At 46.4% G+C, this 22,734-nt stretch overlaps 1 protein-coding gene across 1 annotated transcript; it reads right to left on the bottom strand.

Annotated features, from left to right (window-relative positions):
• Window positions 1-793: 793 nt before the first annotated feature.
• On the bottom strand, window positions 794-18,761 carry LOC138737327 (nuclear factor NF-kappa-B p100 subunit-like). Its single transcript, XM_069888082.1, has 5 exons — window positions 18,500-18,761; window positions 18,278-18,450; window positions 14,487-14,598; window positions 8,394-12,107; window positions 794-3,337 (listed from the first exon to the last, which is right to left on the bottom strand). The coding sequence occupies exons 1-4, from the start codon at window positions 18,759-18,761 to the stop codon at window positions 12,046-12,048; spliced, it is 609 nt and encodes a 202-aa protein (XP_069744183.1). The 3' UTR covers window positions 794-3,337; window positions 8,394-12,045.
• Window positions 18,762-22,734: the final 3,973 nt, after the last annotated feature.

Raw genomic sequence — 22,734 nt, 5'->3', positions numbered from 1 at the left:
TTCTGCAACACAGGAAGGCTGCGTAAAAATGCCCCTGTGTAACTACCACTCCGACAAACTCCACCACACAGGAAGGCTGCGTAAAAATGCCCGTGTAAACGACCACATCAAGACCCACCAGAGGCAAGTATGCTCATTTTTTTTCGGAATAATTTTCCAAAGTTTCTGTGTAAAAACACCAATTGGTGGTGCATCAAGTGCAGTACCTGTTTTATATTTGGCTCTTGCTTGCCCCTCAGCTTGGCTTCCTCTCCCTCCCACTCCCATCTTCACATTCAGACATTTGCTTGATTTTGGACCCACCAGATAAAAAGCTCAGGCCAGAAGTGTGGACTGATTTTTACTTCCCAATGATGCTGCATGACCTGCTAGGTTTTGCCCGAACTTTGGTGGACTGCACTGGACCCCAATATCCGCAGATTTTCTCAGTGCTGTTAGAGTGAGTGACGCTAATTTCTCCAACACTGACCCAGACTTGGGTCAGGGGATGAAATGGGGCAGAATTTGCTCGCTAGATCAAGCAGAGTTATTTTGACAGCGACATGTCATGGCATCCTGTACGAAAGGTACTCTGTGGTTAATGAAGGATTATTTAAGGAGGTATGTGAGTGGAAAATAAAAGGTTGAGAACCCCTGGTCTAGCTAATCCAAATGGGAAAGGGAGAATACTAAACCTTGTATTGGAAAATAAGCCTGGCCAGGCAATTAGGTTCTCGGTGGGAGGGCATTATGGACACGATTAAAAAACAAAACTCTGCAGATGCTGTCAGAAATAAAACTTCTCACACATGAGTCTCTTTAAAACTGATGACACGACAAGCTTTATTTACAAGTCTGCAGAGTTGGACTCAACTGGTTTCTCACCAGTTAAGCCCCGATACATACAGTGCATTGATTTTTATACCTTTATTATTTGCCCTTCCCCTTCTTATTAATACTGTTTTAATTGGTTAGTATTACAAAAACATTCTAAGTATAACTGCATTATTAATTATCACGTTCGTTACGTACGCTGTGAACTCTACATTCACTGAATTCTGTTTCTCACACTTCTTATCAATCCTTTGTCTCCTGCATGTCTCTCACTATGACCATGAAAAGATAGGTTTAAAAAAACATATTCAGCAGCTCCTTCTGTCCTTGACTGCTAGTAAACTCTCTGTCCGTTCTGGCTTCCCTGTTTATGATTAATCATCACATTTTAACTTAAGTCTTTTTAACCTAAATTCTCTATATCACAATCCACCCCTTTCTCTCTTTAAAATGTGTTGAATATATGTATAGATATGAATGGGGATTCTAAGCTAGGGAAGAGAAATGTTTTATGATACATTAATCTCACGCTGAAATAAAAGTCTTACAGGGTCTCCCATCCCCCCTGGTTGCATAGCTTGTTCGACCATGGAAATCACCAGGCTGCGTAGACAGGGAATAATACAGGGCAAAATAAGTAGGAGGAATAAAATACCTCCGATGACCCACAAGAAGGTACGCCACCAGGTTCCTCCAAACCATTTGTCCATCCAATTAAATTGTGGGAAAGGATGCCAGGTTTGAACCGGTACATGGGACAATGTACGAATATTATCAGCGATTTTACGAATGGCTTTTCCATTATCATCAATCTGTAAGCAGCAGTTAGTCAAATTAAGTTTGCCACATACACCTCCTTCCGTGGCTAGGAGATAGTCTAGGGCTAGACGGTTCTGATATATAGCACAGCGCATTTGACCTTGCTGGGATGCAAGTAATTGCAGGGCTATAGCTGTTTGATTTGTAACAATTTCAAGCACTGCTTGTAAGCGAATTATGCGATTTAACATATATATAGGAGTACGATAACCCCAAGATCCATCTTGAGCCCATGTAGCGGGACCATAATATTGAATTATGCGCTCTGGAGGCCAATCATCTCTCCATTCTCCCAAATGTACCGTGGTAGAGCGGGGTTCACGATGTAATGTATCAAAGACCTTCACGCCTAATTTATGACCGTGATCGTGGGGTAGAAGGAAAAATTCTGGGCGGATTATTCCTAGGAAACAAGTTCCACTCCACTGTGAGGGAAGACGAGTATAAGCTTTATTACCACATACCCAGAATAATCCATTTGGGGATACTCCATACCCCCTTTCCCAAACTCTTTTAAGAACAGGATTTGATTGGTATGGTCCTGTGATGGTGGAAGTGGTACAATTCCAAAACTGAATACTGCTATTAGACAGGGGTAGGCAATTAGTTTTAAAAACAGTGGATAAGAACCAAGTCTAAGGTTTAGGAAACCAAGTGAAAACACCAGGCGAAATGCGAATCCATACAGCCTTGCAGGGACTTTCTCCTACTGGGTATTTGCCGGCTCGTGAGAGACAATAAAAACCAGAGGGGACATTAGAGAGAGACCAGGTTTCTCTTGATCTCGTTCGGTTAGTTGTCCAAATGCGGGAAATCATGGTCAATGAATTGAGAGGTTCTCCCCACCAAGGCCATTGTTCTGACATCCGTGGACCCCCGCAGACCCAACAATTAGTTACATTAAAAGTTCCTGCAATTTTAGTTGCCAGATCTACAAAAAGGTTATCTCCCCCAATTACATTACCGAAACTTACATGGTTATTTGGATGGACTCGAACTAAGTCCGGCTGTCTTAAAGGGACAGGCAATTTCGAGTGTGGAGTGTAACTTCTCATTGGAACAGTACGTTGGTGTATGCAAAACCAGAGTCCATCAGGGCATGGTGGGCTTGAGTCACCTTTCCAACCGTTAAGAGGGAAAGGAGTGGTATTAGGAATCTGTATATAATGACCCATATTATTTCCTTCTTTTTCCACACAAGGGGTATATGGATGTTGGGTGGTATTTTCTGCCCAACATTTCTCAGGAACTGAGGTATGGGAAATGAAATTACCTTCCTTTCTTCCCCAAATGTGGTCCTGAAACAGGACCACTGTATCTCTGCATTTCTTACATTTCACACCTGATAAAGACATAGGCAAACTAAGAAAAATCAAAGAACATAACAATAACATTGTGAATTAAGTCTTTTTGCGAAATCGTAAGGTAAGAGGTTTTTCTCCAGGAATACAAGTCCAATCTGAGTTCGTATCAGGGTCCTGTGGCGCCTCTACAGGTCCCTTAAATCTGGATGCGTGTATCCACCCCTTCTCTCTTGTTCGTGCTGCAGCTTCTGTAGTTAAGAGAACTTGGTATGGACCTTCCCACTGGGGCTGGAGTTTTTCAGTCTTCCAGGTCTTGATAAGAATCCAGTCTCCTGGTTCCACTTTGTGTAAAGAAAAGTCTAGAGGCGGTGTTTGTGCCAATAGTCCTCTCTTTCGTAAATCTGTAAGAGAGCGTGACAGTGCCTGTAAATAGTTCCTAACAAATATATCCCCTTCCCCCAAGGTGGGACACCCCTCAACTGTACTCCAGAAGGGAAGCCCAAACATCATTTCATAAGGGGACAGCCCTACATCTTTTCATGGGGCAGTACGAATTCTCAATAAGGCTAGGGGCAGACACTTTATCCAAGGCATTTTAGTTTCCACCATTAACTTTGTCAATTGGATTTTTAGTGTTCCATTCATACGCTCGACCTTCCCTGAGCTTTGTGGATGCCAAGGGGTATGTAATTTCCAAGAGACCTGTAATGCATCACAAATCAATTGCTGGATTTTTGAAGAAAAATGTGGACCCCTGTCTGAGTCTATAGAATCCATTATACCATATCTGGGGATTATCTGCTCTAGGAGGAGGCGAGCTACTGTAGAGGCTGTAGTATTTATTGTTGGGAAGGCTTCTACCCATCGGGTAAAGTGATCTATTATCACCAACAGATATTTCCATCTTTGAACTTGAGGTAACTCTGTGAAGTCGATCTGGATACGTTGAAAAGGGCGTATGGCTAATGGTTGACCTCCCATGGTCCCTGTCCTCATTATCTTCTTATTAATTTTTGTGCATAGGTAACAATTTTGCACCTCTTGTTGGGCCAAGGTGTAGATTCCCTTACACACATATTCTCGAAGCACTGTGTCACATAAGGCTTGGGTGCCCCAGTGGCTCTGTTGATGCAGGTGTTTTAAAATATTGCGAGTTATTTCTTTATTTAGAACAATTCTTCCATCTGGTGTTTTCCATGTTCCATCAGGTAACTGGCTTGCGCCCAGCTGATCCATGTTCTTTTCTTCCTTAGCAGTGAAAATGGGAGCTGTCTTTATGCCTTGCCTTATTGGGATTAAAGTCAGCAAACGGACTTCTTGTTGCATGGCTGCTCTTTTGGCTTCTTCATCAGCCAGTCTGTTTCCAATTGCTGTTGGGTTATCTCCCCTTTGATGGCTTGGTATGTAGACCACTGCTATTTCTTGGGGTAATGTTAAGGCTTCTAGAGTCAGAGTAATCATCTGTTCGTGTGCCAATTCCTTTCCTCTTGATGTAATTAGACCACGCTCCTTCCAGATCTTACCAAAGGTATGCACTACCCCGTATGCGTATTTGGAATCTGTGTAAATTGTTCCAATTTTCTTTGCCAGTATTCTGAGGGCTCTCTGCAAGGCATATAGTTCACAGGATTGTGCTGACCAGCTTCCGGGTAGTCTCGTGGATTCTACTACTTTCCAAGTATTTCCTTCTATTATAGCATACCCATTTCTTCTCATTCCGTCAACACATCTGGCGGAGCCGTCAATGTAGACTTCATATCCTTCTCCCAGCGGAGTATCGCAAAGGTCTTCTCGGGTCTTGGTCTGAAGATCTGTCAACTCGACACAGTCATGCTCCACCTCTTTCTCTGTTTCACTGCCGTATAAAAATTGAGCTGGGTTGCAGCTATTAATTTTTGCAAACTGTAAATCTTCTCCAACCATTAAAATGGTTTCATACTTTAATATGCGAGAATCAGTCAGCCATCGATGGGCAGTTTGTGTTAATAAAACACTCACAGAATGGGAGGTGTACACAGTCATCTTTCCTCCAAAAGTAAGTTTACGTGCTTCCTCTACCAACAGAGCAGCAGCCGCTACTCCCTGGATACACGTCGGCCATCCGCGAGACACTGGGTCCATCATTTTGGAAAGGAAAGCTACTGGGTGTCGCTGACCGCCTTTTTCTTGTGTTAAAACTCCCACAGCTGTTCCTTGGTTATGAGTGACAAATAGCTGGAAGGGCTGTTTTAAAGAGGGCAGAGTGAGCACTGGGGCTCGTGTTAGGCGATGTTTCAAGTCCTCGAACCATCCCTCCTCCTCCTGGGTCCATTTCAATGGATAGTCATTTTCATTTGTCAGTTTATCATACATAAACTTCACCAAAGCTGAGTAGTCCTCTATCCATAACCTACAGTATCCTAAGAGTCCCAGGAATTGTCTTATTTCCTTCTTATTACGGGGTAAAGGCATTCTAGTGATTCCCGCAATTCGTTCAGGGGTAATCCGTTTCTGTCCTTTACTTATCTGGTGTCCCAGATATATCACAGTTTTCTCAACAAACTGTAACTTGTTTCTGGACACTCGTAGACCCTTTTTCCCCAAATAATTCAAGAGTCTAATGGTCTCTCTCCTCATTTCTTGTTCCTTGGGTCCTGATAATAGTAAATCATCCACATACTGCATTAGTTGGGAATCATCAGATTGTGGATAGTCCATCAGGATTTGTTCTAGCATTTGTCCAAACAGGTTTGGAGATTCAGTGAACCCTTGGGGCAATACAGTCCACCGAAACTGTCTCCGTCTACCTGTCCATGGATTTTCCCATTCAAACGCAAACATATCTCTACTTTCCTCTTCTAACGGACAAGTCCAGAAGGCATCCTTCAAGTCGATAACACTAAACCACTCATGGTCTGGGGGAATCCGACTCATAATAGTATAGGGATTAGGCACCACTGAGTGGCGGGTCTGAACAATAGCATTCAAACTTCTTAGATCCTGAACTAGGCGATAGGATCCATCTGACTTTTTTACTGGGAGTATAGGGGTGTTATAAGGTGACATGCATTCTTCTAATAGTCCGTCTCGTATTAAAGTCTCAATTACCGGCTGTAGCCCTTTTCTCCCTTCCAAAGAAATAGGATACTGACGTTTCCTTACCGGCTGATGACCTGGTATTAATGTGACATGTAAAGGTGGGATGTCCAGACCTCCTCGATTTCCCTCCTTATACCAGACTCTCTCGTCAATCTGCCGTTCATCCTCTTCCTTTAAAGCGCAGAGGTGGACTCGCACTTCTCCGTCCACAGGGAGAGCACCCAAACCTAGGAGAGCCTGTAAGTCCCTTCCTAGGAGGTTAAATCCAGCCGAAGGTAATAACAAGAGGTCTTGTACCCCTTCTCTTTCTTCCAGTTTCACTGTTACTTGGGGAATTATTGATACCATTCTGGGAGCTCCTTCTATCCCAGAAATTGTCAAATTACTTTTTATAGGCTCAGTTCCGATTGGCACAGTTATTACACTACTTCGTTCCGCTCCTGTGTCCACCATAAACACCACCTCTTCTCCCTTGGGACCAATTTTTAGTTTTACCAGGGGTTCCCTCTTATATTTGGTCCCTAACATTTGGAACCCCTGACACCCCTAATCTTCTTCCATAAGTTCGAGGGCACGCAATTCCCTCTTGTATCGGGGGCATTCCCTCTTAAAGTGTCCTTCCTCATTGCAGTAATAGCACTTAACGAATCTCCGGGGTCTTCCCTCTCTTGGATATTTTGGATTGTTTAGAGGAAGGTTTTGTTTTCTTTCCCCTCTGGATTCAGCATTCATCTGTCGGATAGTCTGTACCATAACCTTTGTCGCCTTCTTTTGATCTTCTTCTTCTCTCTGCACATATACTTTTTGTGCCTTTTTTAACAGTTCACTTAGGGGTTTTTCACTCCAGTCCTCCTCCTTTTCTAGTTTCTTTCTAATGTCTTGCCATGATTTGGAAACAAATTCAATTCGAATAAGCTGTTCACCCATTGGTGTACTAGGGTCCACACCAGCATACTGTTGGACATTCTTTCTCACCCTCTCCAAAAAATCAGTAGGGGACTCGTCTTTCCCCTGGTGGTTCCCAAATGCCTTGGTAAAATTGTGACCCTTTGGCACAGCCTCCCGTATCCCTTTAATTGTCCACTCTCTATATTGTCTCATACTTGCCAATCCCTCGGGTGTTCGTTTGTCCCACCTGGGTTCATTTAGGGGATATTTTTGTTCATGGGGTCTAGGGTCCCCAGGTTGTTCATATTCCCACATGAGGAGGGCAGCCCGTCGAATCATCTGCCTCTCCTGGGGTGAAAATAATGTTCCCATTATTGCCTGCATCTCTTCCCACGTATATGTGTTTGGTCCCAAGAATTGGTCAAGCTGTTCAGCCAGTCCTATAGGATCTTCCAATAACTTTTTCATTTCTTTCTTAAATCCCCGCACCTCTGTACTAGTTAGGGGAACATTCACATATCCCGTTCCCCCTCCCGGTCCTCCCATAGGAACTTCTCTCAGGGGATTTAGGTTTATTGAAAACTTTGATGGTCCTGGACCAGTCTGGGATCTTGTCCAGGGTCGGTTTACCGGTGGAAGTTTAGGGTCCGACTCCCTTAATTCATCCTTTTTATCCCGGCCCCCTTCGGGGCAATCAGATTCATCACCTTTCCCCTCCGGTAATAAGCTTTCCTCGGGCGCAGTAGGCACCGGGGGAATATAAGGAGGGGGAAGGTTGTCCAGAGGTTCCCATTTCTTTTCTCCTGCCACTCTCAATTTAAAACATTCTGTTAAGGATCCTGGCCAGAGAACCCAACAAAATGCATATGCTGACTCTTCTTGATTCACCTTTGGTCTCGAATTTACATATATGTTTAATGCTTGTCTAACCCAATCCTCATCAGATCCAAATTTCGGCCACCAGACCGAGGAACCTTTAATAGGTTGTTTTGACCAAAGGAGACAATATTGGACCATCTTTTTCTTGTTTTTGTCCCGATATCTATTACTATCCCAATTTTCAAACATTCTCCCCAAAGGGCTGTCAAGGGGTACTCCCAGGAATTGTCCTGAATTTTCAGACGAGCCCTTAGATTTTGATCCTCCCATTTTCCCACCTAGATCTGTTTATCGTTGCTGAGGACCCTCTCGCTCTGGACCCTACTCCCTTCCTCTCAGACGCCTCGTCGGAGGTGCTGTCCCTCCTTCGGTTACCGCTGAGGTTTTCCTGGGGTTGACCCCTCTCTTCTCGGCACTTCGTCGGAGGTGCTGTCCCTCCTTCGGTTACCGCCGAGGTTTCCCTGGGGTCTATCCTAGAGTCCCGCGACAGGGTCCTCACACAACGACAAAAGATCTATACTTAATCTATTCCGTTAGGTTTTTATCCAAACAGGTGTATCCCGTTACACCTGTTACCCAATCCCCACACCACAATCGTAAGTCGTCACTTACCGGTGTCTTCCCGGGGATTGAACCGTCACCCTTCTCCTCTCCGTCTTGTCGTGTCACCCTGTCCGGATACCACTCGCTCAAGCCGCCCGAAGCGACGAGCAAGGGACTAGGAGCCGCTGAACTCAGCGGGGTGCACCGCCTCCGATGTCCCTCTTCTCGCCTCCCCTCACGGCCGGAGTGTAGATCCCGGACGAGCCCCCATTTGTCAGAAATAAAACTTCTCACACATGAGTCTCTTTAAAACTGATGACACGACAAGCTTTATTTACAAGTCTGCAGAGTTGGACTCAACTGGTTTCTCACCAGTTAAGCCCCGATACATACAGTGCATTGATTTTTATACCTTTATTATTTGCCCTTCCCCTTCTTATTAATACTGTTTTAATTGGTTAGTATTACAAAAACATTCTAAGTATAACTGCATTATTAATTATCACGTTCGTTACGTACGCTGTGAACTCTACATTCACTGAATTCTGTTTCTCACACTTCTTATCAATCCTTTGTCTCCTGCATGTCTCTCACTATGACCATGAAAAGATAGGTTTAAAAAAACATATTCAGCAGCTCCTTCTGTCCTTGACTGCTAGTAAACTCTCTGTCCGTTCTGGCTTCCCTGTTTATGATTAATCATCACATTTTAACTTAAGTCTTTTTAACCTAAATTCTCTATATCACAGATGCTGTATTTGGAGAATGCTGGAGAAACACAGTGTGAATACATAACCAACTTTTCGGTCTTGAGCCCTTCATCCAGCTAAGTGGGAGGAGGGGTGGGGGGTGGAGCACAAAGGCAGAGAAGGGAGGGAGGGCACATCAGCAAATGGGAAGGGGGGAAATAGAGAGAGGTGAGTGGAGAGCTGAGGGCAAAGGGGGAAGGGAGGGAGAACGGAGAGGGGACCAGCAGAAACTGGAGATCAATGTTAATGCCATCCAGTTGGAGAGGGCCCAGAAGGACAATCAGCGTTGTTCCTCCAATTTACTGGTGGTCTTGGTGGGATAGTACACGAGGCCATGGACAGACGTGAGAGTAGGGTGTGAAATTGAAGTGATTGGCCACTTGTGGACAGAGTGGAGTTGTTGAGTGAAGTGATCTCCCAAGTCTCTCCGATGTCGAGAAGGCCACATTAGGAGCACGGGCTGCAGTAAATCAGTCCTGCAAATACATGTGAAGTGTTGCTTCATGTGAAAGGACTGTTTGGGGCCCCAGACGGTGGTGAGGGAGGAGGTGTGGGAGCATGTGGTACTTCCTGCAGCCGTAGGGAAGATGGTGGGGGAAGGGGTGATTGGAGGGGAGGGATGAGCATTACGAATACAGTGATCAGAACTCCATGAAAGTTAAGATAGCTAAGGATTAGGGTGGGGTGGGGATAGGAAAATGTCACCTTCGTTAGACAGGAGCTGGGGAGCGATCATTCTTGGGTAATCCACATAATTTAAAGACCAGCTGCTCAGAAGTAGGACAGGTCTGTGAGAAAGAAAGAAAAGGATGGAAAGGTTTCGGAACCTTGGATGATGAGAGATGTTGTCAATTTAATCAAATAAAATGAAGAAAATTGAAGGTTAGCAGGCGGGAACAAACTGAAACAGGAAATGGGCAGGGCCAAAAAGAGCCATGATGCGTCCTTGACATGAAATCCCAAAGCTTTACAGGTAACATAGAGCATTACAGCATAGTACAGGCCCTTCAGCCCTCAATGTTCTAAACTCTCCCTACCCCACAATCCTCTATTTTTCTTCCATCTCTTAAATGCCCCCAGTGTTTCAGCCTCGACCATCACCCCGGCAAGGCATTCCAGGCACCCACAACTCACTGTAAAGAATTTACCCCTGAAATCTCCCCTAAACTTCACTTTGTACAGATGGTGTTTGCTACTCCCACCCTGGGAAACAGACGCTGGCTGTCCACTCAATCTGTGCAAATCTTGTCGACCTCTATCAAGTAAGTCTCTCATCCTTCTATGCTTCAAAGAGAAAAGTCCCATCGCTGTTAACCTTGCCTCATGAAACTTATTTTCCAATCCAGGCAACATCCTGGTGAATCTCTTCTGCACCCTCTCCAAGGCCTCCACATCCTTTCTATAAGTGACCAGAACTGAATACAATACTCTCGGTGTGGGTCTCACCAGAGATTTGTAGATGAGGGACTAAAGAAAAGACTCGTGGGAAGGAAGTGAGTGAGGTACTAAACAGATGCTTTGCAAGTTAGAGATGTCTGAGACGACAAAAAAAACAGTAAAAACACGATGTTGGAGAAACTCAGCAGGTAAAACAGTGTCCTTTATATAGCAAAGATAAAGATACAGAACCGACATTTTGGACTTGAGCCCTTCATCAAGGTATGAGCAAAATGTAGGCAGGACCCTGATTCAGGAATTCTGGAGGCAGGGGGTAAGGGAAAGAGAGTTAATGCCCACATCCTGCATTCGGTAAGTGGGATTGGCCCAACAAATTCCATTTGCAGATTTGAGGGCAGCATGGTTGGCATCAGCGATCGGGACGGGTTCAAATCCCGCACTGTCAGTAAGGAGTTCTCCCTGTGTCCATGTGGGTTTCCCCTGGGGACTCTGGTTTCCTCCCACCCTTCAAAATGTATTGGAGGTCAATTGGGTGTAAAGAGGCAGCACTGGTTCATGAGCTGAAAGGACCAAATTTAAATTTAAAAATTTTAAACTATAGATGTGCACACCACGGACCCTTTTCATGAAGAGCCAACTCCCAATTATACTGGACAAAGAAGATTTTGCTTCCTGAACACTTTTGGGTTCATTTTAGGGATTTTGGATCACAAAAATCACCGTCAAATGTTTCTATCACATACATTTTTTTTAGATATAACCTCTTTTTGTGATTTCCTGTGATATTTTGTCTAATTCAAGCAGATAAAGCCATAAAGTACAGCACATCATTGAAAATTCATTTTCCGCATTCGCACTTGGACCTCTTCCCCGCTGATCTCGGTGCGGTCAGTGACAAACATGGTGAAAGGTTTCACCCAGGACATTGCGACCCTGGAAAAGCGATATCTGGGCAACTGGAATCCATCGATGCTGGCATCAGTATTGTTGGACACTGACATGAGAGGCATCAGATGCTGAGTACAAATGAAAATCAGTGGCAAAAGATTTTTGGTTCAGTTGAACTAACGCAATGTGACAGCGTCATGATGCGATTAAGCATGCTAAATTCAATAAATGTTAATTTAATGTTTCTCCAACTTCCTGCGTGATACATAATATCTGAAATTCTCTTTGTGTACATCTTGAAGCTATCATAATCCCCAATTTTTTTTTTAGGAAGCACATATTTTGAAAAAAAATCTGTTGACAACATCAACCCCTCATCTCCCCCACCCCTCCTTCAGCACACTGGAAACCTGTGTGTTCACTTGGCAGTGGCTGTTGAGGTCGAGATGATCATTAAATCCCAACACTACTTCAGCTGGAAATCAATCAATCGTCATCAGCCCAGCGCTGGCAGGATCCAAACAGACAAAATCACTTATTGCAGCAAAGATGGGAAGAGTTCTGTCGAGCGGTTTCCTACAAACTACAGTTGGTGGGAATGACAACGTCCTTTTATTCCCTCGGGTTCCAAGTTCCAATTCCTATTCCAGATGTTCACCAATGTGGCCTCTGTCGGGTATGTTGTCCTATGCACAGATGTCCTTTTGAGACTCGCTTCCATAGGCACTATCGACCGACTGCTTCCCATCTGGAAGAAACAAACCTCCATCAAACCCATGAGCAGCAGTAACCTCAAAGCAAGACATAAGGAAAGTTGATGCGTTGGTCAAACCCAGCTACTGATGACACTGAGTTTATCACCATGCATTTTGTACAAGGCACCACCATTCTTGCTTCCCACAGCTGAACAGGTCCTTCGTAAAAACATAAACTACAATAATGTACATAATGAGGGGAGTAAATGCAAGCAGGCTTCCCCCGCCCCCCCCCCATAGGTTGGGAGAGGGAGGTATGTGGACAAGGGTTAAGGGTGAAAGGCAAAGGGTTGAGGGCAGAACTAGCTGCCAGCTGAAGTGGCTCGATTTTGACATTCAAGAAAAATATGGATAGATTTGTGGATTGGAGGGTTATGGTCCAAGTGCAGGTCACTGGGATGAGGCAAAATAATAGTTTGGCACAGACTAGATGGGCTGAAAGGCCATCATGACCGTCGTGTTCTATGGTTCTAAACTAAACAGTGTTGATAAACACTCACGGCCATCATAGTGCAAGAAACGTGATGTTACAACAGCGCACAATCCTTCCTGTGGTGCCAGAAGAGTTCATCGTCAGGGGAGGTTCAAGACCCTGATGGGCATTGGAAATAAAAGGTTCCTGAACCCAGAGGTGCTGCACTTCAAGCTGCTGGACCTGCCCAAAGGGAGCAGCGAGAAGAGGAGGTGGGAGTCCTTTCTGATGTTGGCTGCCTCACACAGATGTATGGTATACCACCAACCCCTGCAGCAGTGGAATCATGAGTACCCCAAAATCAATGCACAAACATGGACTGAGCTAGTGAGCAAATTGAAAACCAACTTGTCTAGCTCTCGAATTGTCACACAGGGACCGATGGGAATCCACGGGGACCAGAGGGAATCCAAAGAGATCGGTGGGACTCCACGGGGACCGGTGGGAATCCACGGGGAACCATCAATTCAGAAGATGTGTCAACCTTATGGCAGGGAGGACTGAACATTTCCAATCACTCAGGACACCAAGAGGGAAGATGAGGATGGAAGGAAACTCCAAGGAGACGTAGGCACCTCGATAAGTGAGAAACAACAGAGAGAACAAGATGAGATCTACCAGGTGAACAAGTGCAGAGAGTTTTTTCTAATGAGACTTACTGAAGTGTCCCTCGTGCTTGTAAGTTAACACAAAGCTACAGCAAGTCTTATACAGGAAAAGTAAGACCACACTCGGGATATTGTGGGCTCCTGGTTGCCATTAAAGCAAAGTTTCAAGATTCCGTTGTTGTTACATCATAAAACAAGTGTAATATTACATGAAATTTGCTTTGCTCTGTCGACAGATTTGCCACCAGCAGAAATTGCCAGGTGCCCCTTAGAGAAAGGAGGGTCCCCCTAAAGACACTGAGGGTCTTTGGATTCACCTCCAGTATTCTCGCAGCCACACAGACCAGTCCAAACTTTCAGCAGCCCGAGCTCCAGACCCGAACCTCCGAAACGATCAGGAAGCCTCCAGCCCCCTCGGCACCTTCTTGCATCCCAGTTCCGTTACCTGGAACCCCTTCAGCCCGTCTCTGGCAGACCCCAGCCCAGTGCGAGTCCTTTAACTGCTTTCACCAGCAGCCTGTTCTTCAGCCTCAGAACCCCTCACTGTTCCACTGCCGTGGTCACCATCCAGTGGGTCACCTCCTCGGTCAGGGTGGTCTCCCCACTTTCGGGTGCCCCACACCAGCCCTCTGCTTCCCCGGAGTCTGTAACCCACAGCCAAACGCAGATGCTGCCGTATTGGGACCAGACCCCATGGTTGCAAGGTTTTAAGATCAACAACTGGTGATTCCTTTAACAGGCCATATAAAGCCTGTGAGGCTGGGCCTGCAGAGGAGCACTGCGCCTTGGTCCTAGGGAGGGTGGATCAGTCAGTCAGTCTGGGGAGTTCAGAAGAATGAGAGGTGAGCTAAATGAAACATTCAACGTTGATAGTGCGCTGTTCAGGATAAATGCTTGGAGGACGATTCCCCTGCAATATGACCTCAGTCTGCCCCTAAGGATGGTGAACCATTGCAATTCTCTACATCGAGTTCATTGCAGTTCATAAAAAGGACAGAGATGATAGAAACAGATAATGAACCAGAGAAAAGGAGGGGGTGGGGGGATGTTTAAACACAAGAAAACTGCAGAGTTGAAGATCTGCAATGACGTGCATGAAGGTTGTAGTGACTGGAGGATCGAGTACAGACGTCCCCTCAAACACTCGGCACCTTCATATCACCTGGGATATGGCCCCAATCTGCCTCCAAAACCAGCCCCCACTCTCCATTTTCCAAGGAAATCCCGCCCATAGCCAATTTACAGATCAACAACAATGAGGGCAATTCACCCCCCCCAACGTAATCACACACCTGAGGATTGAAGTATTTTGTAGACTTCTGTTTTCTGGATAATATTCACGGCTTTCTCCAAGCCCAACTGTTGTAGTGCATTAATTAACTGCTCGATCGTTCCACCTGAAATCTGGAGAGAGAGAAATTTATGAAATAACTTTGAAATATCAGCTTACTTTTGCAGTTCATCCCATTCAGGCTCCAAGCAATAATGTGCAATGATATCTGGACCACACAGTAGAAACACATTAAAAGCAACACTGCAGCACGTTTAATTAGGAAACACACAGTGTACACACTCAGAGTTTACAGGGTGCATTGGACTCTGGACCCCTCTCCACAAGTCTCTTCCTGCAACATGGCAATTGTTGATCTGCTGGGCTGGCCAGGATTGCAGTATTGTGTGTAATATTGCAGGTGGCATCTGTCTAGTGTGTTGTGTAATATTGCAGGTGGCATTTATCTAGTATGGTTTGTAATATTGCTCGTGGCATCTGTCTTGTGTGGTGTGTAATATTACAGATGGCATCTGTCTAGTATGGTTTGTAATATTGCACGTGGAATCTGTCTCATGTGGTGTGTAATATTGCATGTGGCATTGTCTAGCCTGATATGTAATATTGCAGGTGGCATCTGTCAAGTGCGCAGTGTAATATTCAGCAGGTACCTGCATCCCTGAAGCATCACTGGTGATAGACGAGTGGACAGCACTGAGCCACCCTTCACCCAGATGCCAGGACAAGCTGCCTGAGGCCGCGAGAGCTGGATCAAAGAGCCTCCTTGCCAAAGGCACTCGGACATGCTCCACATGGTCCAATGCTCCACAAGTGAGTCAGACCTCAGCAGGCCCTGGTTCTTCAGTCTGGCCTCTCCCGTGAGCAGCTGGTGAATGGATTCAACCACAAACCCTCCACCTTGAACAAGTGGAACTCTTTTCCAGAAACCATGTTTATCGTGGATCCTGGGGAATCCTGATTAAAAGGAGTAACGGCCCTAATTAAGCAGAAGGCACTTTCACATGGCCAATTGCCCCACGTTTAGGCAATATGCAGCTGTTTTAAGACCACCTGAATGTGCAGGAGGTGCTCTTGAGGTGAGCCACGTAACCCTCCTCCAAGAGGGATAATCAGCTCAGCAGCTCCCCCAGCCACCTGAATGCAGCTGGCTGAAAGCGGATGTTAAAGGGTCAGGCTGCTGATCACAGCTGTCACTAGGCAAGAGCCGAATATGCTCAGAGTCGCATCCTGTGCAGCTGTGTCCTTCAGGTGGCCAGCGTTGCGCTTTAAACGCTGCCATCTGAACAGCAATTTAAAGGGCTGCTTCTGCTTCTTCAGGCGCATTCTTAGCATAGACATCTAAAGGTTACATTTTCTGAAACATTTTGATTCTCCCTTTGGATTTAAACAGGGAAGTATAGTCTTTAGTGCAACACCTTTACAGCGCCAGCGATCAGGACCAGGGTTCGAATCCCACGCTGTCTCTAAGGAGTTTGTATGTTCTCCCCGTGTCTGCCTGGGTTTCCCCAGGGGCTCCAGTTTCCTTCAAATATAGGTTAATTGGTGCAATTGGGGCAGCACGGGCTCGTAGGCTGAAAGGGTCAGTTACCGAGCTCTACGGCCTCTACAGGAAGTGCACGGTCACCAACGTCTCAGGCCTGAACCCTTCGGCAAGGTATGAGCAGGCGCCAGAACAAAAAGGACGAGGGGAGGGGCAGAGGAGGAGGGAAGAAAGGGCATGGAGAGGAGTGCAGACCCATAGGCAAGAGATGGATATGGGTAGGTGAGCAGGGAAGTGATGGGGGAGGGCAGGGGTAACTGGAGAAAGGAGGGGTGGGGAGCTGGAGAAAGGAGGGGAAGGGTGGAGAAAGGAGGGGAGGGGGTGGGGAGCTGGAGAGAGGAGGGGAGGGGGTGGGGAGCTGGAGAGAGGAGGGGAGGGAAGCTGGAGCCAGAGGGGGAGAGATGAAGAGCTGGAGAAAGGAGACAGGCAGGGAAATAGAGACAAGAGAGACAATGGAAACTAGAGTCGATGTCAATGCCATCTGGTTGGAGGGCCCAGACAGAATATTAGGAGTTGTTCCTCCAAATATGCAGGTGGCCTTGGTGTGGCCATACATGACGCCATGGACAGACAGGTCGGGATATGAATGGGGTGTGGAATTAAAATGGTTGGCCAATGGAAGGTTCCTGATATTGCAGTGGACAGAGCAACAGTGGTCAACAAAGTGATCTCCCAGCCAGCGTCCAGTCTCTCCGATGTAGAGGAGGCCGTAACGGGAGCAGTAGATGGTCACGGAAGATTCTCAAGTGAAGTAGTGAGAGTAGGGTTTTCTGTGGTCACGGGGGTAGGTACCGAGGGGGAAAATAGTGCAACAGGATGAGTGGATGAGGGTGCGATCCCTGCAAGGGGAGGTGAAGGGAAGATATGTCTGGGTGGTGGGATCACATTGTCAGTGGCAGAAGCTGCTGGGGTGGTGGGTGAGGATGAGGGGAATGTTGAGCTTTGGGGTGGAGGGGCCCAGGGCGGATGTGCGGGAAATGGAGTACTGAGTTGATAGCAGTGTGGCGGGGAAGCCACGTATTTTGAAGGTCACCTTGGATGTTCCACGACGGAAGACATCTTCCTGGGAGCAGTGTGATGGAGGGGGAGGAATTACGAGAAAGGGGACAGAGTGGGAAGAAATGCTGACCGTGTAACTAAATGTTATTTTTTTTTATGCAGTACATTCCGATTATCTGAAATCAAATTCTCCAAAATCCTGTTATCCAAAATTTTAAAAAATTTCAGATAAATTAGCATATTAGAGTCCAAATCAAATCAAGAATCTTCATTTATCCAAAATTTGTTTGAGTCGAACTGACCGGGACCCTCAGGCTCCCAGCACGAGCGGGGCCTCAGTGGGGAAATGTCAGTGATCGACAATGGCCAGCATTTTTTTGGTGAGAATTGAGCTTTATTTAAAAAGCCCTTCTTTGTTGTTGTAGAAACCTGTTACAAGTGATTCGCTTTTGGCACCAGGCTATTTTTTTTTAAATGACCGGTTCTCCGAAAAAAACGTTTATCCGAAATGGGTCTGGCCCTGACCATTCCAGATAATCGGCATTGTATGGTATATTTAAATTTTATTCACAATACAGAAGAGCCGATTCTGCCAAGTGAAACCCATGCAGCTCAATTATTCCCAAATAAACCTACAACCACGTGTTCTGAAGGGTGGGAGGAAACCCACACAGACAGTGGGAGAGCGTGCAAACTCCTCATAGACAGCATCAGATTCAAACCCGGGTAGCTGCGCTCTCGCCACCATGGGAGTAGGTAGGCTGACAGAAAATATCTGTTTGTATCCAGTGGTGGAGACAGATCAAAAAAGGGGGAGATGGACCAAGTGAATTTCAGTTGGAGTGAATGTTTCCTCTATTGACAACATTCACCAGGAGCATTACTTAAATTTGGCTCAGAGAATTATTGAGGACCCCTTCCATCCAGGACCCACTGCCATCGGGAAGGAAGTACAGGAGCATCAAAATCAGGGCAGCCAGGCTGGAAAATAGCTTCTTCCCGCAGGCTGTGAGATTGATGAACGGTGTCCTGTAACTGAGTAAATCAGCCCAAAATCTGTATAATTTTATTTTATATTGTATCTGTGATTACTATGTGCTATGAATTGTGTGAGTGGGCTGCAGAAACGCTGCTTTGTCTGGGTACATCTACACAGATGATATTGGACTTGAAAATTAAAATGAGCTTTTTTTCCCAGTTTGTGCTCAATTAGCTTTCAGCCTCCAAGCAGAAACAGCAGAGGGTGAACATACATCAAAATTATCTAGCAGGGACTTGCTTGGAGATTTGGCACTTTTGAGCAGCTCCGCAAGAGAGCCGAGGTCCAACTTCTCTGCCAGTTTCTCCCAGTCCTCCCCTGAGACATCCTGGTTCAACACAGCATTTAATTCTCCCAAGGCCTCGCAACCCAGAGATGCAATGGTACCTGAAACAGAACGAGACTCTTATTAACCACCAGCGCAAAGTCACCAAACAGGACGGAGGTGCACGGATGGTTTGGGTTGTGAGAGTCAGAGACAATCCCATGTGGTCAAACCTCAAGGCGGCCCAGACGTGCATGGGTATTTCGACATGAAATGGGGCATGAACCCAGACGTGACTGGACTTCAGGTGTAAGTCAGGGGAACATGACCCAGTCCTCATCGAGGGTTCAGGAGTGGAGAAGGTCAAGAGCTTCAAATTCCTGGAGGGAAGAGCCAGCCTGAGTGGCAAGAAATACTGATGCCATGGCGACATCGACCAAAGATGTCACCTCCTAGAATCGGAATCAAATTGTGAAAACTCCACAAAAACGGCGGCAGAGGTCGGGATTGAACCAGGGTCACTGGATCTGTGAGGCAACTGCACCTCCAGCTGTTCCCTCCAAAACCATTGACATCCACGACACGGTTGGCGTAACGCTATTACAGCGGCAGCAACCCGAGTTCGAATCTCGCACTGTTTGTAAAGAGTTTGTACGTTCTTACCTTGTCTGTGTGTCTGTGTGGGTTTTCCCCGGGGGGGGGGGGGGGGGCGGCTCCAGTTTCATCCCACCATTCAAAACATATGGGGGTTGTTAATTGGGGGATGTAGGAAGCACGGTGTCGTGGACCAGAAAAGCCTGTTACCGTGCTGTCTAAATTACATTTTTTTTTAAAATCGAGAACAGATCTCTACCTCGAAGCTGCTAATTTACCCATTGCAACCGCTGGAGCACTAGGCTACTTTTCCAGTGGCTCATTCTCTCTGACATCCTACCTCCCAACCATTTCTCACAGTCTCGCCCTCTACTTGTATCTCTCTCCAATTTTCCTTGTATCTCTCATTCCATGGCACATTGTTCCTTCTGCCAACACCTCCCAACTCCTCTCACATGCCCCTTTTTAACCAAACATCCCCTCATCGTGTCCAAACCAGACGAAGTTTGTGATCCAATTAAAACACATTGTCCTCAAAGGTTGTTGTGGAAAGTTGAAGAGGAGAGTGGCTGATACCACAAAATGGAACGTTGGGGGGCGCGGGCCTTGTTTAAATTTTTTTTAAATTTAGACATTCAGCACAGTAACAGGCCATTTCACCCCATGAGCTCGTGCCGTCCAATTTACACCCAATTAACCTACTTCCACGGTACATTTCAAACAGTGGGAGGAAACCGGAGCCCCCGGGGAAAACCCTCGCAGACATGAGGACAAGGTCCAAACTCCTTACAGACAGCGCGGGATTTTAACCCTGGCCCCGATCGCTGGTGCTGTAACAGAGTTGTGCTAAACACTGTGCCAATTGTGCCACCGTCTTGTTAGCAGAGTACTGTGTCACAGATCTGCACAACACCTCAACTTGGCACATCTTTTAAACTGGCATCGTGTATAAGGAAGGAAGGGAAACAGGCAGTCATGGCATGGAACATATAGAGGTTCAAGAGGGGGAGGGGCTTGCAGCAAATAAAGGTGGACAAATTCCCCAGGCCTGACATGATCTTCCCTCAGACCTTCAGGGAGACGAGTGTAGAAATTGCAGGGGCCCTGTCAGATTTATTTAAAACATCCTTAGCCATGGGTGAGGTGCTGGAGGATTGGAGGGTAGCTCATGTTGTTCCATTGTTTAAAAAAGGCTCCAAAAGTAAACCAGGAAATTACAGGTGTGACGTCAGAGGTGGGTAAATTATTGGAGGGTGTTCTGAGAGATTGGATACACAAGTATTTGGACAGCCAAGGGATAGTCAGCATGGCCTTGTGCATGGTAGGTCTGTAACCAATCTTATAGAGTTTTTTGAGGAGGTTATGATGAAGGAAAGGCTGTGGATGTTGTCTGCATTGACTTTGACTAGGTCCCACATGGGAGATTAATTCAGAATGTTCAGACACTAGGTATCCAAGGAGAGGTTGTAAACTGGATTTGAAATTGGGTGAATGGAAGTCAGAGAGTGCTAGTGGATGATTGCTATTGAAATTGCAGGCCTGTGATTAGTGGTGGGCCTCACGAATCGGTGCTGGGACCATTGTTGTTTGTTGTCCATGATATGGATGATAATGTGGTAAATTGGATCAGCAGGTTTACTGATGACACTAAGATTGTGGTTGCTGTGGGCAATGAGGAAGACTTTCATAGCTTGCAGAGAAATCTGGACCAAATGGAAGAATGAGTCAGAAATTTAATGCAGACAAGTTTGAGGTGTCATTTTGAATGGACAAACCAAGGTCGGACATACACGGTAAATGGTAGGGCACTGAGGAGTCCAGAGGAACAAAGGGATCTGGGAATACAGAAACATAATTCCCTCATTGCGGGTAGAGAGGGTTGAAAAGATAAATCCAAGTATTGAGTTGGGATGTTATGGTGAGGTTGTACAAGACATTGATGGTACCAATTGTGGAACATTGTATGTAGTTCTGGTCACCAAATGACAGGAAGGATATCAATCAGTGCAGAGAAGATTTACTAGGATGTTGCTAGGTCTTCAGGAGTTGAGTTACAGGGAAAGATCAAAGAACTTCATTCCTTGGAGCAAAGAGGAATGAGGGGAGATTTGATTGAGGTATACAAAATTATGAGGGGTATAGACAAAGTAAATGCAAGTAGGCTCTTTCCATAGATTAGGAGGGATATATACATGGGTTTAGGGTGAAAGGGGAGAGGTTTAGGGGGAACTTCACTCAGTGGTGGGAGTGTGGAATGAGCTGAAATCTGACGTGGTAAATGCAGGCTCACCAAAGAATAAATTGGATAGATACATGGATGGGAGAGGTCTGGAAGGTTATGGAATGGGTGCTGGTCACTGGGACTAACTAGAGGAATGATGTTTTGGCACAAACTAGAAGGGCCTGTTTTCTGAAGCTGTATATTGCGTGCTATCCAGGCAAGTCAACCCACACATGGCTACATCAGGCAGTGCAATCGTAAAGCAGAAGCGCAAGGGGTTACAGTGCATCACTTTACAAGAGCAGGTGGAGAGCCCAGGGCAGCTGAACACTGAGAGCAGCAGGAACAGAAACGGTCCATGAACCCAGAGGTACCTACTGCCCAGTGAGTGTGACCAGGGTGGGATAGGTCCTCTATCCTCAAGGACCCCCGCCACCCAGACCATGCCCACTTCACTCCGCTACCATTGGGAAGGGTACAGGATGAGCTCCCAGCGGCACAAGGCCAGCTTCTTCCCCTCTGCCATCAGATTCCTGAATGGACCAAGGACCACAGACACGGCCTCACTCCCTCTCTTCTTTTGCACTGTTAATTATTTGTAAAATGTAATATTTTTGCACTTGTAAAACAACAAATTTTGTGCCAAACATTCATGACAATAAATTCTGATTCAATATGTTGGCTGCTCTCCTGAGATGGAGTCGATGGGGGTGGGGGGGGGGGGGGGGATGGAGGGAGGTGTGGGGTTTATGCGATGGTCTGAGCTATTTTCACGGTTAGCACAACACTGTTATAGCGCCGGTGACCCCGGTTTCAAATCCTATGCTGACTGTAGGGAGTTTGTACCTTCTCCCCTGTCTGTGTGGGTTTCCTTCGGGGGCTCCGGTTTTCCCCCCAACCATCCAAAACATATGGGGGTTGTAGGTTGATTGGGGGATTTGGGCTCATGAACAGAAGGGCCTGTTACCGTCCTTTGTTTGAAAACCACTCTGCAGCTTCCAGCATTCTCTTTAATGAAAACACAAAGACAGGTGACCTCGAAGAGGACACAAGGTGCCTACAAAGGGATAGACATGGTTCAGTGAAGGGGGCAAATGGAGTGCGGCTTAGCCCAGCTGGGGAGAAAAAGGGGTGCCATGTAGCTGGTGAGAGTGCTCTGAGATGGGGACGCCGCGGGTTGGAGAGGGAGGGGGGGAGGAGGAATCAGAGAGGGAGTGGGAGGAATGTGGAGGGATCTGAGAGAGGGAGGGAGGGAAGGATCTGAAAGAGGGAGGGAAGGATCTGAAAGATGGAGGATGGATCTGAGAGAGGGAGGGGTGGATCTGAGAGAGGGAGGGGTGGATCTGAGAGAGGGAGGGGTGGATCTGAGAGAGGGAGGGGTGGATCTGAGAGAGGGAGGGGTGGATCTGAGAGAGGGAGGGGTGGATCTGAGAGGGAGGGGTGGATCTGAGAGAGGGAGGGGTGGATCTGAGAGAGGGAGGGGTGGATCTGAGAGAGGGAGGGGTGGATCTGAGAGAGAGGGAGGGGTGGATCTGAGAGAAAGCGGGAGAGATCAGTGATGGAGGGAGCAGGAGAGGTCGGAGACAGATGA

Source organism: Narcine bancroftii, chromosome 6, assembly GCF_036971445.1.
Source record: "Narcine bancroftii isolate sNarBan1 chromosome 6, sNarBan1.hap1, whole genome shotgun sequence".
NCBI lineage: Eukaryota > Metazoa > Chordata > Chondrichthyes > Torpediniformes > Narcinidae > Narcine > Narcine bancroftii.
Note: the sequence above shows the minus strand (reverse complement) of the source record. Positions and strands in the feature narration are given on the sequence as shown.

Coding starts and splice junctions, on each gene's coding strand:
- LOC138737327 (XM_069888082.1), bottom strand. CDS start 18,761: ATGTCGCCATGGCATCAGTATTTCTTGCCACTCAGGCTGGCTCTTCCC. Junction 18,451..18,499: donor CATCCGTGCACCTCCGTCCT/GTTTGGTGACTT, acceptor GTTCTGTTTCAG/GTACCATTGCATCTCTGGGT. Junction 14,599..18,277: donor CCCTGCTAGATAATTTTGAT/GTATGTTCACCC, acceptor CTCTCTCTCCAG/ATTTCAGGTGGAACGATCGA.